The sequence below is a fragment of the Medicago truncatula genome, chromosome 5 (assembly GCF_003473485.1).
Source record: "Medicago truncatula cultivar Jemalong A17 chromosome 5, MtrunA17r5.0-ANR, whole genome shotgun sequence".
Classification (NCBI taxonomy): Eukaryota; Viridiplantae; Streptophyta; class Magnoliopsida; order Fabales; family Fabaceae; genus Medicago; species Medicago truncatula.
The window spans coordinates 10,668,799-10,687,959 of NC_053046.1; the positions used below are offsets into that span (position 1 = coordinate 10,668,799).

Here is a 19,161-nt window from a genome sequence, read left to right on the forward strand (position 1 = left end):
TAAGTTAAATGACGACTTGTGTAATTTTGCTAATTTTTATGTTGGAAAATAAAAAGAGTAATTTGATATTTTTAATAGTTTGTACTCTTGACAATGAGTTCTCTCATGGTTTAGTGAGGGAGTGAGATTTTGGTTCTTGGTCGGTCACTTGCTACCTTTCTGGTCCAGTCTCATAAGAGCCGGCACAAAAAAATTTGTTCACCCCAACCCTCTACTTTTTAGCAAATCAAACACACCTAGGTGTATTTACTGCAAGTTATCTTTGTAAACTTTTGAGAATAAAATGATGAAAATTTGCATTTACATGTTTGATGGTAAAGAAAAATATTCATAAAAAAAAAGAGTGTGAAAAAATACTATGAAGATGAGAATAAATTTATGTGTAACTAATCAATAACATCTCTAATAGAATGATGTTCTTATACATATTAGCCAAACATTTTATCTTAAATGCCTAGGAATAAAACAATACCCTTTAATATTTATCCCTAAAAAAACTTTGCTTTTTATATTTGTTGAAATAAATTTAGTAAACTCGAAATAAACGTATCTTAAGTCATATTTTAATGTAGGGCCTCATGAAATGTTAAAAAGACATATTTCGATAGAAAAAATGGTACTTGCTCTGTCTCAAAATAACAGTGGTTAAGGTTTGTGGACGATTTAAAAAAAAAAGATTAGTTATGTTGATTTTAAAGGTAAAATTAATATTATTTACTCCCTCCGACAAATAATAAGCGAGTCTTCATTGAGGGGTGATTTTGGGTCAATTCTTGACCTGAAATCACCCCTCTTCATCTTTTTCTCTTTATTTCAATCTAAATAAGTGATTTTCACATAGATCTAGGTTTTTTTCTTTGAAGAAATGATATTTGAACATCCATTTTATGACAACTTTTGTGACAACTTTCTCTTTCATACTCACATTACTTTTTACTTTATCTCTCTATTGCTTTGATTTTCGTGCACATACCAACTTTTTCTTTGTAAATTATGGTTGTCACAAAAGTTGTCAACCAAATGGTTGTTCAAATAACACTCCTCTTTTCTTTGTGATTTCATCATCTAAGTGTGGTTTGTTGTTCGTCGTCTTGTGCGGCGTTGTTTGATTTACCGTCTTCGTGCGGTGTTCATTTGATTCTTACAGAAAAATTTATTATTCAATCAAATATTTGGGCGTCAACGTTGCAGATCCGGAGGCCATGGATATTCCGGTCACTTTAATTTTATCATATGTTTTTGTAGGCATTATGCCGTTATATGGTATTAAATTGGATGTTGTGAGTGTTCGCAGATTCATCATTTACGTTTTTAACGGTGTTGAATGATGTAATCTCTCGATTTGAATGAATGAATATCATTTTATTTTTGTCAAAAAAAAGTGAGTCATTTATAAAAAGTATTGTCTTAAAATAATGACTCATTTTACTTTTCAATACAATATTAATTAAAACTCTTGATTAATATTACTTTCACCATTATATTCTAGGAGTACTTTGCATTTATGTTAATGGTAAATGTACCAATATTTGTCAAGAGCACTTAAAGCCATTTATTTCTTTCATTCACTAATACATTTTTCTTGATAATGATAAGTGTTAAATGAGGATAATACTAACTTAATTTGGGACGGAGGGAGTTCTAACCTTATTAATTAATTTTTGTTAATGAAATAGTTAATTATTTTGAAATTCAATAAACAAGAGCAGCTTAAAAAAAATTATTTAATTTTCCTCCATACAAATAACTCGGGAGTTGTTGTTTGTTCTAAAAATATATAGCAAACTGTCATTACTGAGTAATTAGTAAAACTAGTTAATACCTAAAGGTATGAGAATTCCAAGAAACATTAATGGTGCGTTTGGATGGAGGATTTAGGAGGGGAAAAGGGAGGGGAGGATTTACTTTTTATTTTTAAATTACGGACACTATGAAATGTTTTTCTAAAATAAATTAAGTGTGATTGAAGTATCATGGTAATATGTTAACTTTTTATAAAACATTTCATAGTATCCGTAATTTAAAAACAAAAAGTAAACTTTCTCCTCCCTTCCCCTCCCAAACTTTCAATCCAAACACACCCTAAATGTTTCACGAGCTTGTTATGTACCTTGAGGAGCATAGTCAAGAAAAGTTATGCTAAGCATATCTTAAAATTGTCAGAGTGCATGAGAAAAGGCCTTCTTTTTCTTTTTGCTCATCAACCAGCCAAACTTTTTCTTGAATTTCCAATATAATATTTGCAAAACATATCATTTTCTGAAAGATCATTGTCTCATAGTTTATGTATTTTCAGTATGAAGTTTCATTGAACACATCAACTAATCGTGCATGAATTCAAAATGTGTATATTAAATCGACAACATGCTCTTTTTGTGGACTTCATTATATATAATTACTAAATTCAGATCTTGGCTACAACAATTTGTACCACCAATTTGAATCTCTTTTCATTTGTTCTTCTGTGTTAATTAAGGAATTTTGTTGTCCTAATTTCTGACATTTACATTCGAAACTAACTGCTATTCGATTATTAGTAGAAAACATAGTGTCCTCTTTGCTTAAGTGCATCAAGGTGTGTTTTTTTCTCTTTTGGGAATACATTAAGGTGTGATTTGACAATATATTTTTCTACCCCAACAGACAGAAAATTTAAATGGAACAGACACTAGAAGGGCTTCAAGAAGGGCGTTTTGACATTTTGTAAGGTATGTTGATGTTAGGACTGTTCGTGGTTCAGTTAATGAAGGAAATCGAACTAAACTGTTATAACAGTTAGACAAAAATGAACCGAAACATTAATGGTTCGTCCAGAACTGGACTGGTATATAACTACAATCATTCAACTTCTCATGTATCTTTGTATATTGTAGTTTAGTAATTTTCAAAAACTTAACAAGATGTCAGAAAATTAAATTAACTACATAATCAGGTAAGAGCATAAGCTATGGCTTATGGAATTAAGCATCAAAATTCTCAATCAAACCCCACCAGAAAGAAAGGCCTTTTTTATCATGCCTAACTCTCTCATGACATTAACTATGTTCATTCTTTCTTTTGGTGATTTCACTGAACAAGCAAGTCCAATCCTGAAAAGTGAAACTAAACACTTCTCTACAGTTGGAGTGAAATTTCCACAGTTTCCTTCTTCTATTTCTTCTTCTTCATTTCTTGGTACAAGATGTGGATCCAAAATCTGTATAATATTATTAGGAAATGAAATTCCAACAAACATATGCAAATTTTGACCTTCTTCAAACATTCCATCTGTTGGTCTTCTTCCGGTAAGCATTTCCAACATAAGCACCCCGAAGCTATACATGTCACCATATGTGGATATTTCAGAACCCATTCCATACTCTAAAAGATAAAACAGAAACATTTAATACTATGTAATTAGTAAAATATATAACATAAATCATAAGATAGGAAAATTCAAAGAAAACTAAATGATCTAAAAGTATAGAAAGTACCTGGAGGAGCATAGCCAACAGTCCCTTTAATTCCAATTGTACTAGTTTCCTTGTTAGAGGTATTGTCAATGGCTGAGACAAGTCTTGCTATGCCAAAATCACTCACATGAGCAACCATGTCGTCATCAAGAAGGACATTACTTGGCTTTAGATCACAATGAATGACCGCTTGCTCACATTCATGATGAAGGTAATGTAATACAGAAGCAATGTCAACAATGATATTCAGTCGTTGATCAAGGTCCAACATTCTTTGAATCCCTGCATTCATTATACCTGGATGTAGCCATTGTTCTAGGTTTCCGTTGTTCATGTATTCAAACACTAAAGCCTTAAACTCTTGACCTTTGTAATCGGTACTCGAACAACATGTCAAAACCTTAACCAAATTTCTATGCCTCATATTTTTTAGTGCATTACATTCAACAACGAAGCTCTTGTGAGATCCCTTTTTTTGAAGGTTCAGGACCTTTATGGCAACAACTTTATCTTCTGATGCAAGATTTCCTTTGTACACAGAACCAAAACTTCCTAATCCAACCAGGTTTCTAGCAGAAAATCCATCAGTTCCTTGGTGAAGGTCTTTGTATGAAACCCTAGCAAGCGGGTCAATTATTGGTAGATCATACAATTGTTTCTTGTTTCTTTTCCTCATTTGGTAGATAGTTAGAATAATTGTCACCATGAGAAGAATAGATGCCACACTAACTATCACTACTATCAACTTAATATGGTGTTTTGCAGATTTCATATCTTTGGCAAGGCATGGTTGTAGATGAAGCTCTGAAATACCTCCACAAAGTTTATCGTTTCCAGTCACAACTAACCTACTTATATTTCCAAAGACACCTTCTTTCGGTACTTCTCCTTCCAACATGTTGAAAGAAACATTCAAGTGTTCTAAAACTGATATACTTTGTAGAACATTTGGAATTGGTCCATACAACCGATTTCTTGACAAGTCTAAATATTGAAGACCTTTAAGTGAAGCCAATGTGGATGGAATGGTTCCGTTGAACGAGTTCCCTTGCAAAGAAAGGTATTCTAAGACTATGCATTCACCAATGGTTCTAGGAATCTCACCTGATAGATAATTATCGGAGATATCTAACTCATTGATATTTCTTAGCATACCCACTTCTCTCGGTAAGCTACCACTCAATGTGTTATTTGACAAATTCAGTATGTTTGTTAGGGAGGAAAGACTTAAAACCTCTATGGGTATGGTTCCTCGGAGAATGTTTTGTGAAAGGTCTAGGTATTGTAGCTTTTGGCAATATCCAATGCTTGAAGGAATGTTTCCTTCCAACATATTATCTCCTACACTAAAAAAAAATAAATGAGTGAGGTTGCCTATGATGGGTGGTATCATTCCTGACAACCTATTTCCATTCAGTACTAATCTTTGCATCCTCTCAAACTTCCCAAAAGTAGTAGGAATAATTCCTTCAAAGTGGTTATATTCCAAGCTTAAGTGAATTAAACCAATTAGATTTCCTAATTCTGCAGGAATTTTTTCAGACATCTGATTACCCCCAACATATAGCTGACTAAGTTGAGTGGATAAATTGCCTACAAAATTTGGCAAGTTACCTCCAAAATTATTATAAGCTATAGAAATCACGGTTAGTTTACTACAGTTTGTCAAGGTTTTTAAAAATTCTAAATCCTTAGTTGTATTGTCTCCTAAATTGTTAAATTCTAGATTTAGCCGTTGAAGATCATGTAAATTCCCCAGACTTGGAACTTGTCCGAGCAAATTATTTTGATCAGATAAGTCGAGTTCTTTTAGGGAAGAAGCATTTGCAATGGAAATAGGGATTGTACCTGAGAATTGATTGGATGCAATATAGAAACATTGAAGATTGGAAAGGGTGTTGAACATATTTGATGGAAGAGATCCATTAAATTTATTGAGTGTTACTGAGATATAAGTAAGAGATGACATATTATAAAAACAAGAATGAAATGTACCAGATAGTCTGTTACTAAACACTGTAATTTTTGTCAAGTGTTTGAGGCTGCACATTTCTTGTGGTATATCTCCCTCTAAGTGATTCATATCCATTGATATAATAGTTAGAGATGAAATATTTCCTATGGATGGTTGAATTCTTCCGGTTAAATTGTTATTTGTAAGCTCCAACAACTGAAGCTTATGAAGAGAGCTAATTCGAATTGGTATTTTACCAATCAGATGATTTCCAGATAAGAATAAGTATTCAAGATCAGAGCAACTTGTCAAGTTTGTAGGAATCTCCCCTGTCATTGAGTTATTGGAGAGAACGAGTTGCTGCAATCGTGACAACTGACCGAGTTCATGAGGGATATTTCCAAAGAAACTATTTTTTGCAAGGATGAGGTTTGTCAAAAAAGAGAGATTGCCTACATGGGGAGATATGACTCCATGCAAATTAAATCCATCTAAGTCTAGCTCTGTAACTCTTTGATGCATGGGATTACATGTAATTCCATGCCAATTACAGTAGTGATTTGAAGTATTCCAAGAGGCCAAGATTCCATATGGGTCATTAGAAATTGATTCTTTGAATTTGAGTAACGCTAAGTAATCTGTCTTGTTTCCTAAGGTAGAGGTAATTGTGTTTTGGACAAAGTTGAGAGTAAAGAGAAGAGATAACCAAAATGAAAATGTTGGAAACATGATTGGAAAAGGTTTTGAGGAACAAGGGAATATTTTGGATTGTGTAATTTGAACATGATGATTAGATATTATATACTGTTTTCATATATGAGTGGGAACACAAAAGGTAGCAATTTAATTCAATCTTACATTTAGACTATTTATATCGATCGTGTTCTTTTTCTTCTACTATTAAATTGCTATAAAGGGATTTGGAAATTTGTAGGAAATGCGTGACAAGGAAGCACACTCCTTCAGTTTGCTTTATTGGCTAAAGTAATGAGTACTAGTTTTTTTTTTTTTTTTTGACACAGTAATGAGTACTAGTTTATTAACCATGTTTCTGGTATTGTTGTATAAGTCATTATCATAAGTGGTTGGATGCTCCACTAATTAATTACAACTAAACGATTCGTAACTAGGCACACTCTTTTTTACCATTTTCTTGGAATTGTCAAAAGTGTTTGATTTTGGGCTAAGTTGAAAATAAAAGAAGATTTGACAGCATGGAATCAGAACATTTTTGGTTAGATATACATGAGTGGGAACACCAAAAGATGCATGTTTTTCTTTGTCTATTGTGAACGGAACTGTCAAAAGGAGTATTAACTTTAGGGTTTCGTTAACATTTTCCTTATTAATTGAATGAATAAATGTTAACTTGTGCCTTAAGGCACAAGTTAATGGGACAAATATAGAATTTTTTTTGTTGGAATTCGTGCATTAATTTTTTTTTAACTTTTAATTAATTGAATGCACAAGTATTAAGGAAATATTTCTATTTTTGGATTGCTTAACATGTACTCTTAGGACACAAGTTAGCATGACTTTATTTATTACTCTCCCTTCATCCCATAATTGAGTCATTTTAACATTTCATACATATTAAATATATAAATGAAAGAGAAAAATTATTTTAGGCTTAAATGTACTTTTGATCCCTTTTGATAAAAAAATAAACTTTTAATCCTCCTATTTATATAACTCATTTATGATGTGGTGTTTAAGTGACTGTAGTGAGGTGGAGTAAATATTTTCCACATCATCATTTTGATTAAAATTAAATAATTTATTTTGTATAATTAATTCTTCAATTAATTAAATTAATTAATAATCACAATTTTAAGATCAAAGTTCATGTTCATCATCAACAACAACACAACCATCTCACCATCATTCACAACACACTTGTATCATCATCAAAACATCATCATCCGGTTCCATGGTTAAACACGTACTCCTTCCGATCTTTATTATAAGAAGAAAACAAAAATATCAAAACCAATGCAGTTATTAATTACTATATTTTTTTTTAATGTTTTGAATTGAGAAGAATTAAATACATCCAATAATATTAAAATGACAAATATTAAATAAGAATCTTTGTCAAAAATAAATAAATTAAGGCTAAATTGTATTTTTGGTCCCTTAACTATTTAGGTAGTATCGCTTTGGTCCCTTAACTAAAATTTGATTTATTTTGCTCCTTTAACTTATCTCCGTTACACATTTTGGTCATTTCGGTTAGTTTTAATTCAAAAACGTTAGGTTTTCTTCATTTTCTTATGGAATTTTTCTGGGATTCTTGTTGTTGAAGGTTGGTGGAGATGATATGAAGATGAAAAAGAGGAGAAGAAGATGAAGAAAACCTAACGTTTTTGAATTAAAACTAACAAAAAGGACCAAAATGTGTAACAGAGAGAAGTTAAGGGACTAAAATAAATCAAATTTTACTTAAAGGACCAAAGCGATACTACCTAAATAGTTAAGGGATCAAAAATGCAATTTAGCCATAAATTAAATAAGGATAGATAAGTCTTTTAAGCAATAACTACATCATAAAAGTTTTGATATTTTCTTATAAATATTCCCTCCGTCTATATATAACCTCCTTTTGTTTTTTTCACATTTCTTAAGAAAAATTGTTAATGCAATTAATGTGTATTTTATGTGTTAAAATTACCAAATTATCTTTTTTTTGTATTGGTGTTAAATTTGACTTTTCATATTTCAACATAAGTTAGCAGTATTAATTAGGGTATGTTTAGGAAAAAATTAATAAATGCATCTAATAATTTGAGAAGGAGATTATATTTAAAGATAATTTTTTAGTCAAATGTGTGGTTATCTGTGAAGCCCCGATACTTTAAAATGGATGACGTATCGTATCCCCTGCGTATCCTGCACCGATACCTGCCCGATACTTCTCGATACGTATCGGGAGAGTATCCAAATATTAATTTATTTTTTTAAGAAAATAATTTTCTGATACATCCTGATACGCACATATACTTGTTTTTTTTTTTTTTATATTATTTTGATTTCTGTGTTTTTTTTTTTTTTGTGAAAAATAAGAAAAAAAACATAAGAATAAAAACATTATATTACTATAATATATATACATTTCCTTTATCTTTCTTTGGTGCCAGTACGACCCACACCACACCACAGAAACAATTTCATCTTCCCCTTTCTAAAAAATTAGGGTTTCAACTTTTTCTTCCAAAATGGTCGCCTTCTTTCAACTTTGGATATAATGCTTCTTTTTTGGATCGATATAGTATAGCACTAACAATGTTCCGTTTGGATATAGTATAGCATTGATGTATAACACTAATGGTGCTCTTTTTGGTATATTTTGCGTATGTAATTGACTAATCACCACTCTCTTAATCGTCAATATTATTTATATTTATGTTCATGTGCTACGAATCTAATTTATTGTGTTTGTTAATATATTTGCATATTAAAAAAAAGGTTATAATTATATTATACATTTAATTATATAATTTTTTTATTAACGTATCCCAGCCGTATCGTATCTTGATTTTTGAAATTTTCCCGTATCGACGTATCGGTGCAGTATCGTATCCGTATCGTATCTCGTATCCAGGCTTCACAGGTGGTTATATATAGAGACGAAGGGAGTAACACAAAATGCACTGATATCCAAGCCCCTCTGGATCTATAACCTAAATCCCCAATTTAAAACCCAAAGAAAAAGAAAAGTCCCAAATCCACAAAAATGAGAAAGTGAGAAAGACGAAAACTTAAAAGCCGCAAATCTACAAAATCCTTCTCCAAAATTAAAATATATCATCATTGTGTTGATTTCTAACAAAGGTGGAACTCAATCTAATTGCAAGTAACAGTGATGTGGAAGAGAAGTATGAGTTTAACAACGACAATCCAAATTAAAGACAACTCTAGTGAGTTGGATGTTACGAAAACTAACAACAACAGTGGAGAAAGAAGAAATAATTGGAAATTACATGGACTTGGAGAAATAAGATAAGACGAGAAGAACCTCAGAGTGAGATTTTGAGTTCTGATTTTTGGGGAAAAACTAGTAAGATTAGGGTTTTAATTTAGGGAAAATTAAAAATCATTTTTCAAATTATTTGGAGGAATTACTGTTATTTAAAATTAGGGTTTTCTATCATGTGCAACTTTGCACATATTAAGAAGTTTTAAATAATAATTGTCCTTCTAAGCTTAGCTCAGTTGGTAAGGACAATGCATTAATATATATATATATATATATATATATATATATATATATATATATAGCATATCACATGAGAATGCCTATCTTATATGAGAATGATGAGAACAAATCTCAACTGGTTGTAAGATTTAAATAGTAAGATTGTATCGAAACTTGTGTGTATTTTATATTAAATATATAATTTTTAATAAAGAATTTATTTTTCAATGTAAAGTTGCTACTTTTAGTTCCTTTATCATGTGTAATATCGCACATGTTAAACAAACCCTTAAAATTAATATTCTTAAATGATTTAATTAAAAAATGACATGGCTCGTTTAAATCCAACTCACTATGACCATCTTAGCACTACATCATAAATGAGTTAGACACATCATTAAAAATGGAGGGGGACCAAAACATTCCTAAAAGTTTCCTAATACAAAAAGTTGGTTTTAGAAATAGGGAGATTAAAAGTTAATTTTTTTATCAAAATAGAGGAATCAAAAGTGCATTTAAGTCATTATTTTAAGTATCACCGCGAAGTATTAGCAGTCTCTTCATTATCGTAAATGCAACTGGCTGAGACACTAGTTATTGCCTTTCAGATGTAGTTTTCAGTCTATGTTCATTTCGTTTCTTTTTTAGTTAATAGGTTGGTTATATTGGTAATAGTTTTCTTGTACAATTTATGTCAGTCCAATAAGTAGCAGTTTTGAAAAATGAAAATACATGCTTTGGAAACACTTTGGTAACCATTTGTGTGCTCATGCTTTAGCATTAGTGTTTTGTTGTGAATCAACTTACTCAAAAGAGGAGTGTTATTTGAACAACCATTTGATTGACAACTTTTGGCACAACCGTAATTTATAAAGAAAAATAGATATTTGCACGAAAACCAAAGCAATAGAGAGATAAAGTTGTCACAAAAGTTATTAAAAAATTAATGTTCAAATATCATTTCTCTACCCAAAAGCTTAGTTGTTGAGTGAAGACACACAAAGTTATGGTTTTATATATTTAACATCCTCAATTTCCTCATGCAAGAGTCCTTTGTGCTGGAAGCATAAATATGCTTTGATCATTCATAAATTGTAACAAATGGATATGGATGAAATCATCAATACATCCAAATTGATCTTTGTATATTATGTTTAGTAATTTTCAAATACATAACAAGATATCAAAAAAAGAAATTAACTACATAATCGGTTAGAGCATAAGCTAAGGCATACGGAATTAAGCATCTAAAATTCTAAATCAATCCCACCGGAAAGAAATGCCTTTTTGATTATGCTTAACTCTCTGGTGACATCAACTATATTCATTCTTTCTTTTGGTGATTTCACTGAACATGCAAGTCCAATCCGAAAAAGTGAAACTAAGCACTTCTCTACGATTGGAGGGAAATTTCCACTCTTTCCTTCTTCTATTTTGGCTTCTTCATTTCTTGGTACAAGATGTGGGTCCAAAATCTGTAAAATATTATTTGGAAATGAAATTTCAACAAATATATGCAGATTTTGACCCTCTTCAAACATTTCATCCGTTGGTCTTCTTCCGGTAAGCATTTCCAACAGAAGCACCCCGAAGCTATACATGTCACCATGTGTGGATATCTCAGAACCCATTCCATACTCTAAAAGATAAGAAAAAAACGTTAATACTATGTAACTAGTAAAATATCAAACATAAACAAAAATATAGGAGGATTCAATGAAACACAAAATGATCTAAGAGTATAGAAAATACCTGGAGGAGCATAGCCAACAGTCCCTTTAATTCCAATTGTACTAAATTCCTTGTGAGAGGTATCGTCAATGGCTGAGACAAGTCTTGCTATGCCAAAATCACTCACATGAGCAACCATGTCATCGTCAAGAAGGACATTACTTGGCTTTAGATCACAATGAATGACCGCTTGCTCACATTCGTGATGAAGGTAATGTAATACACTAGCAATGTCAACAATGATATTCAGTCGTTGATCAAGGTCCAACAATCTTTGAATCCCTGCATTCATTATACCTGGATGTAGCCATTGTTCTAGGCTTCCATTGTTCATGTATTCAAACACTAAAGCCTTAAACTCTTGACCTTTGTAATCTGTACTTGAACAACATGTCAAAACCTTGACCAAATTTCTATGCCTCATATTTTTTAGTGCATTACATTCAACAATGAAGCTCTTGTGAGCTCCCTTATTTTGAAGGTTCAGAACCTTTATGGCAACAAATTTATCTTCTGATGCAAGATTTCCTTTGTAGACAGAACCAAAACCTCCTAATCCAACAAGGTTTCTAGCAGAAAATCCATCAGTTCCTTGGTGAAGGTCTTGATATGAAACTCTGGCAAGCGGGTCAATTATTGGTGGATCAGAATTTTTTTTCTCAACTTTTTTCCTCATTTGATAGATAGTTAGAACAATTGTCACTGTGAGAAGAATAGCTGCCACACTAACTATCACGACCGTCAATTTGATATTATGGTGTTTTGCAAAATTAATATATTTGGCAGGGCATGGTTGTAGATGAAGCTCTGAAATACCTCCACAAAGCTTATTGTTTCCAGTCACAACTAACCTGCTTACATTTCCAAAGACACCTTCCATTGGTACCTCGCCTTCCAACATGTTGAAAGATACATTCAAGTGTTTTAAAACTGATATATTCTGTAGAACATTTGGAATCGGTCCAGACAATCGATTTCCTGACAAGTCTAGATATTGAAGACCTTTAAGTGAAGCCAATGAGGATGGTATGGTTCCGTTGAAAGAGTTCCCTTGCAAATAAAGGCTATCTAAGACTATGCATTCACCAATGGTTACTGGAATTTCACCAGATAGATAATTATCTGAGACATCTAGCTTGTTGATACTTATTAGTTTACCCACTTCTATTGGTAGGCTACCACTCAATGAGTTTTTTGACAAGTTCAGTAAGTTTGTTAAAGAGGAAAGACTAAAGACCTTTTTGGGTATGGTTCCTCTAAGAATGTTTTGTGAAAGGTCTAGGGATTGTAGCTTTTGGCAATGTCCTATGCTTGAAGGAATATTTCCTCCTAACATATTATCTCTTATACTCAAAAGATATAATTGACTGAGGTTGCCTATAATGGATGGTACCTCTCCTGACAACTTATTTCCATTCAATAGTAATTGTTGCATTCTCTCAAACTTCCCAAAAGTATTAGGAATAATTCCTTCAAAGTTGCTATTGTCCATGCTCAAGTGAATTAGGCCAATTAGATTTCCTAATTCTGCAGGAATTTTTCCTGATATTGGATTACCCCCAACATATAGCTGACTAAGTTGAGTGGATAAATTGCCTACAAAATTTGGCAAGTTACCCCCAAAATGATTACTGGATATAGAAATCACTCTTAGTTTAGTGAAGTTTGTCAAGGTTTTCAAAAACTCCAAATCCTTAGTTGAATTGTCACCTAATTTGTTTGATCCTAGATTTAGTCGTTGAAGATTATGTAGCTTCCCTAGACTTGGAACTTGTCCGACAAAATTGTTTCGACTTAAGTCGAGTTGTAGAAGGGAAGAAGCATTTGCAATGGAAATAGGGATTGTACCTGAAAATTCATTTCTTCCGATTGCGAAATATTGAAGATTGGAGAGGGTGTTGAACATATTGGATGGAAGAGATCCATTAAAATCATTGGGTCCAACTGAGATCCCAGTTAGAGATGACATATTATAAAGACAAGAAGGAAATGAACCACGTAGTTTGTTGACAGCCAATGCCAACCCTGTCAAGTTTTTGAGGCTGCAGATTTCTACCGGAATTTCTCCCTCTAAGTGATTATTACCCACTGAAAGCACAATTAGGGATGAAAGATTTCCTATGAAGGGTGGAATTCTTCCGGTTAGATTGTTGTTTGAAATCCCCAACATTTGTAGTTTATGAAGAGAGCTGATGCCAATTGGTATTTTACCAACCAAATGATTTCTCTGTAAGTATAAGACTTCAAGATCAGAGCAACTTGACAAGTTTGTAGGAATCTCCCCTGTCATGGAGTTGTTATTAATCAAGAGTTCCTGCAATCGGAACAATCGACCGAGTTCATGTGGGATTTTACCAAAGAAACTATTGTTTGCAAGGTTGAGACTTATCAAAAAAGAGAGATTGCCAACATGGGGAGATATGAATCCATGCAAGTTATATCCATCTAAGTCTAACTCTATAACTCTTTGTTGCATGAGACTACACGCAATCCCGTGCCAGTTGCAGTAGTGAGTTGAAGTATTCCAAGAGCTCAAGATCTCATACGGGTCATTAGATATTGATTCTTTGAATTTGAGCAACGCTAAGTAATCCGTCTCGTTTCTTAAGGTAGAGGTAATTGTGTTTTGGACAAAGTTGAGAGCAAAGAGAAGATATAACCAAAATGAAAATGTTGGAAACATGACAAACAAAGGTTTTGAGGAACAAGGGACTATTTTAAATTGTGAAATTTGAATATGTTGTGTAGTTATTATAAACTGTTTTGATAGTTGAGTGGGAACACAAAAGGTTCTTCCTCCTTTCATTGTTTTTCTGTTATGCATTTTAAATACATAGGTTGCATATTATATGTTTTTTTTTACTTGGTAAAATATATTGATAGTTCCCTAATCCAATCACATGACGTTATCAGAATGGGTAAAATTACAAATATGAAGAATCAATCAACCATTACAAGAGCCAAAATGGACCAAGTCCAATGACACCCACACACTAACAACAAAACAACAGCCAAAAGACAAAACAAATGGCCTGCACAAATACACACAGATAATTCTAAGAAAGAACACCATAACACCTATAGCCAAAAGAAACCATCAAACCGCTGTTCCAATAACCCGAGGACTAACCGCACCAAATCATAATCCAGCCACCACTTACCTCAAGACAGAAACCTCAAGTTCCCTGCACCAGAAAAACCAGTCCGAAATAGCAGAAAATGATCGAAAAACACAGGTATTAAATCAGACAATTCTGAGGCAATGAGACATGTTCCATATATTTAACCCCCAACGCCACGACATAGCTTTTATGTTACTAACCACCTCCTTCTGATCAATAACCTCATTTGCAAAAAAAAATAAAAATCATTTCTAAATTTCCAATCAACGTAAAAACAAATTGGAGGAATCACGATAGCTAATCCAAGCCACCGGAACACCTCTTTCCACACTTTTAAAGCAAAGTCACAGAACAAAAATAGATGAATATATATTTCCACCATATCAATATATTATGTTATCTTAAATGTAGATTATTTAATATTATGCTGTTTGTATATATGTTTTTCTGAGTTTTTTTCCTTTGTGTGTATAATGAAGTAATGGAGTCTAAGTCAATATCCATCTTCATTTGGCCAAAACCGCATTATGTTTATTGTTAAACTAAAAATAGTTTATTCACCATACTTCTGACATGCATGAGTATCCAAATTACTCAGAATATTAATTAAGTCATTATCATAAGTGGTTAGATGTTCATTATTAAGTCCAATAATTTCATTTGAACAATTCATAATTAAGATATAAGTCCACTCTTTCTAATCATCTTCTTGTAAATGCCAAAAGGTGATTGATTGAGTTTGAGATGATGTGAGATGATGCAATTTGAACGGATGATTTTTGTTAATATATTATATATTTTTTCATCACATGTTTCTAATACTTGTATATAATTTAGTTATAAAAGAATATGTGAGATGATGCAATTTTAACGGATGATTTTTGTTAATTTTACTATTAGCATGCCTAAATGCCTTAACTTGTGTGTATGTCCACTTTTTCTAAAATTAGGCTCTCACAGGTTTGATCGAACTTTATACCATGTAAGGTAAAGTGGCTTGATACCTTTCTCATTGTTATTCTTCGTATATATATGTTATTAGTACCGTTTAATGGTGACCAAGATATAATTCTTCATAGATATTCTAATTGTAAATTTTTTCTTTCAAGCTGCAAAATCATTCTTATTTCAAGCTTCACGATATTGAAGTTGGCTACTGCAAAACCATCCAAGATAAAGGAGTAAATATATATTAAATGTAGGTTATTTAATTTGATAGTCTGTTTTTTCTTCTACTAAATTGGTATTAGGATTTGGATATTTGTTAACGTGTAAGAAGTTAGCAGACTCCTGCAGTTGCTTTATATGCTAAAGTAATGAGTTATATAACATCAACAACACTTCAAATTGAAGAGTTAGTGTACAACGTTGATAGTTTTGGTTACATTTACTTAATTATTTTCTTAACAAATTTCTATGTCAGTGTATTGTCTACTATCTATGTGTGTGTGAGTCTTGTTGGAGTCTAAGTTAATATCCATATTCATTTTTTCCTGATATGTGATTACCCCCAACATATAGGCAACTAAGTTGATTGGATAAATTGCCTACGAAATTTGTCAATTTGGCTCCAAAATTATTATTGCATATAGAAATCACTTGTAGTCTACTACAATTCGTCAAGGACTTTAAGAACTCCAAATCCTTAGTTGAGTTGTCACCTAAACTGTTGAATTCCAGACTTAGCGTCTTAGTCGTTGAAGATCATGTAACTTCCCTAGATTTGAACTTGTCCTACCAAAATGTTTTGATGACCTAAGTTAAGTGTTTGTAGAGATGAATCATTTGCAAGTGAAATAGGGATTAGACCTGAGATTGGAGAGGGTGTTGAACATACTGGGTGGAAAAGAGCCATTAAAATAATTGAGTGCAACTGATACAATAGTAAGGGGTTGCATGTGATTCCATGCCAATTGCAGAAGTGTGTTAAACTATTCCAAGAGGAACTTGTGTATTGCACATCTTAAGAAATTTAAAATGGTAAGTTTGTCTTGGAACTTGTGTATTGCATATTAAATTTATAACTTTTTAATAAATAATTAATATTTTCAATGAAAAGTTATTACTTTTAGTTACCTTAACATGTGCAATATTACACATGTTGGACAAACCCTTACTTAAATATACATTACTCTTTATTATATTTTAACATAAATAAATATTTTTATGATATTTTTGAACAACCTATTTAAGAAAAATAAATTCATTTTTTGAATAAAATTAGAATATAAATTCATTCTTTTATTATATCAAGAGTTTTTCTATTCACACCCTATATATTTCTGGTTACACCCAGTTTTTTTTTAAAAGTTTTTGATAATACCAAAATTGTTCTTTTATATAAATTTTCTTAAAATCTTATTTTCATTCATTGTCACTCTAAAATTTTACTCTCTTTCACCCATCAACGATCAAACAATCCTGATGTTCAATTAATCTCTATGGAAGATTAAAGAGTGAATCAAAACATCTTTCATTCATACTCGATTGCATATAAATAAGTGAATTTTTTCTTCTTTTTCAATAGCGCTGGTTTCAATTTTCTTCTTTTTGTTCAACTGCACTATACGACAGTTTTAGTTTTACATTGTTGAGGTTAACTTAAATTCAGTTTAAGTAGGTTCATGTAAACATAGTTTACATAATCTACTTAAACTTAGTTTACATAACCTACTTAAACTGAGTTTACATGACCTACTTAAACTAAGTTTACATGTACATACTTAAACTGATATTACGTATAATCATTGAACTTTTAGATGTATACTTAAACTTAGTTTAAGTAGGTCATGTAAACTCAGTTTAAGTAGGTCATGTAAACTAAGCTTAAGTAGATTACATGTTTTTATGACCTACTTAAACTGAGTTTAAGTATGTACACTTAAACTTAGTTTACATGACCTACTTAAAATAAGTTTACATGTATATACTTAAACTGAGATTACGTAGGATCATTGAACAAGGTTGAACTTTTAAATGCACACTTAAACTCGGATTACATGACCTACTCAAACTGAGTTTAAGTATGTACACTTAAACTCAGTTTACATGACCTACTTAAACTGAAGAGGGATTTTAGGGTGTAACCAAGAAAAAAGGAAGATACTTTTTGAAAATTAAATTTTATGGAAGGGTAATTTTGTCATTTTGGGGTGCAACCAGGATTAAACAGGGTGTAATTATAAAAACTCTTATATCAATGTCAAAGATAATTAAATTTAAATATTTTCTTATTAATTTTATAATTTAGAATATAAAATTAACTTTTAAATAACCATATTTTAATGACTTACGTAATTTTCATATATTTTAATTTTATTTTGTGTTGTTTTTTATTTTATAATAGGGTTTAAAATTAGATGTTAATAAAATTGTGAATCAAAAATATGTGTACGGACTTTGATTATATGAAAATAAATTCGCAAAATTATTTTATAATAGGGTTCAATATACTCAGCTAACTCAAAAAGCCTTATGAACCTAACCTTTAAAACTCCCACATACATCAAGGTTTACACCAGAATAACTAGACGACCCATCACCAACACAACACCATAAGTTGTCGCTAAACCAATTCCCAACACCCAATCTAACCCCTGTGCCAGTACTAATTATAGGGTATAACCCAGGCTTTACGTATATTGAGTTTTAGAGTAGTGATAGCTACACTCTTTTTTTAAGACTCTCTTTAACATTCACTCTCTTATTGGTTTAAATTAATGTGAGTCTACAATTTAAAAATGGAACCCACATAAAGTGGTAGGATATACAATGATTTTATCTAATAAGAGATTGACTTTTATAAAGATTGTTCAAAAGAGAATGTTATTAGCATTCATCTTGAGTTTTATATGAGTTATTTTCAAACTTTACGTTTATTACACCACTATTTCAACAATTTACCCTAAATTTTTTTAAGAGGAAATTGAACTGCATGATATTTTAGTCCCAAAATCGCGTGGTTAATAAAGTTTGGTTTTTGATTATTTTAACAAAGATTTGAAAGCTTGTTCTTTTGAAAGATTCCTTATTCTATACTAAAATAAATATTCATTCAAATTGGTAGAATAAATTGATTGAATAAATCGAAGCCTAATATTTCTTTTGTTTTTTTACGCGATATTTTTTTTTGTTAATAAATAAAGTGACAAACATCATTATAAACTTACACAAAAATGTAAAATTTTGAGTTTGAATCCAAATAAGGATATAAGACTATCCGCAACAGAGCATCTAAAATTGGGTGCTTAAAGGGGTCATTTGGGTCCCTATGATTAATTTTACGGTAATACTTAATAAGCATCAATTTTCTCCAACCCTGAATTTCAAAAAAATTATTAAATAGGTCTCACAAATAATTCTATATCATTACATTTTAACAAAATTTATTTAATTTGTTAAGATTTATTAAATAGGACTCGGGAAAAATGAAGAGAGAGAGGGTGCTTCCATAACCTCCCTTCTCTATAGACACCCATATATTTTACTCTACAATGGATGTGGCTATTTAATATAGTGCTAAGTAAGTACCAAAATGTAAGAAAGAAAAATAAAATTACTTTCTTTGTCCGAAATTGTACGTAAAAAAAAAAAAACTTTTATCTTATTTAATTTATTTAAAAATAAATAAGAAAATACAAAAGTATTCTCTAAATTTTTATATTTTAGTTTTTTTTTTTTTGAGAGAATACTTTAGTTTTTTAACTA

The 19,161-nt window shown here is 31.3% G+C and overlaps 2 protein-coding genes across 2 annotated transcripts; both read right to left on the minus strand.

The window, feature by feature from the left end:
- Positions 1-2,819: 2,819 nt before the first annotated feature.
- On the minus strand, positions 2,820-6,156 carry LOC11407873 (probable LRR receptor-like serine/threonine-protein kinase At3g47570). Its single transcript, XM_003612477.3, has 2 exons — positions 3,474-6,156; positions 2,820-3,360 (listed from the first exon to the last, which is right to left on the minus strand). Exons 1-2 carry the CDS (start codon positions 6,133-6,135, stop codon positions 2,981-2,983), a joined length of 3,042 nt encoding a protein of 1,013 aa, XP_003612525.1. The 5' UTR covers positions 6,136-6,156; the 3' UTR covers positions 2,820-2,980.
- Positions 6,157-10,707: 4,551 nt separating this feature from the next.
- On the minus strand, positions 10,708-14,935 carry LOC11416555 (probable LRR receptor-like serine/threonine-protein kinase At3g47570). Its single transcript, XM_003612478.4, has 2 exons — positions 11,354-14,935; positions 10,708-11,240 (listed from the first exon to the last, which is right to left on the minus strand). Exons 1-2 carry the CDS (start codon positions 14,154-14,156, stop codon positions 10,849-10,851), a joined length of 3,195 nt encoding a protein of 1,064 aa, XP_003612526.3. The 5' UTR covers positions 14,157-14,935; the 3' UTR covers positions 10,708-10,848.
- Between the last annotated feature and the right edge of the window lie 4,226 nt (positions 14,936-19,161).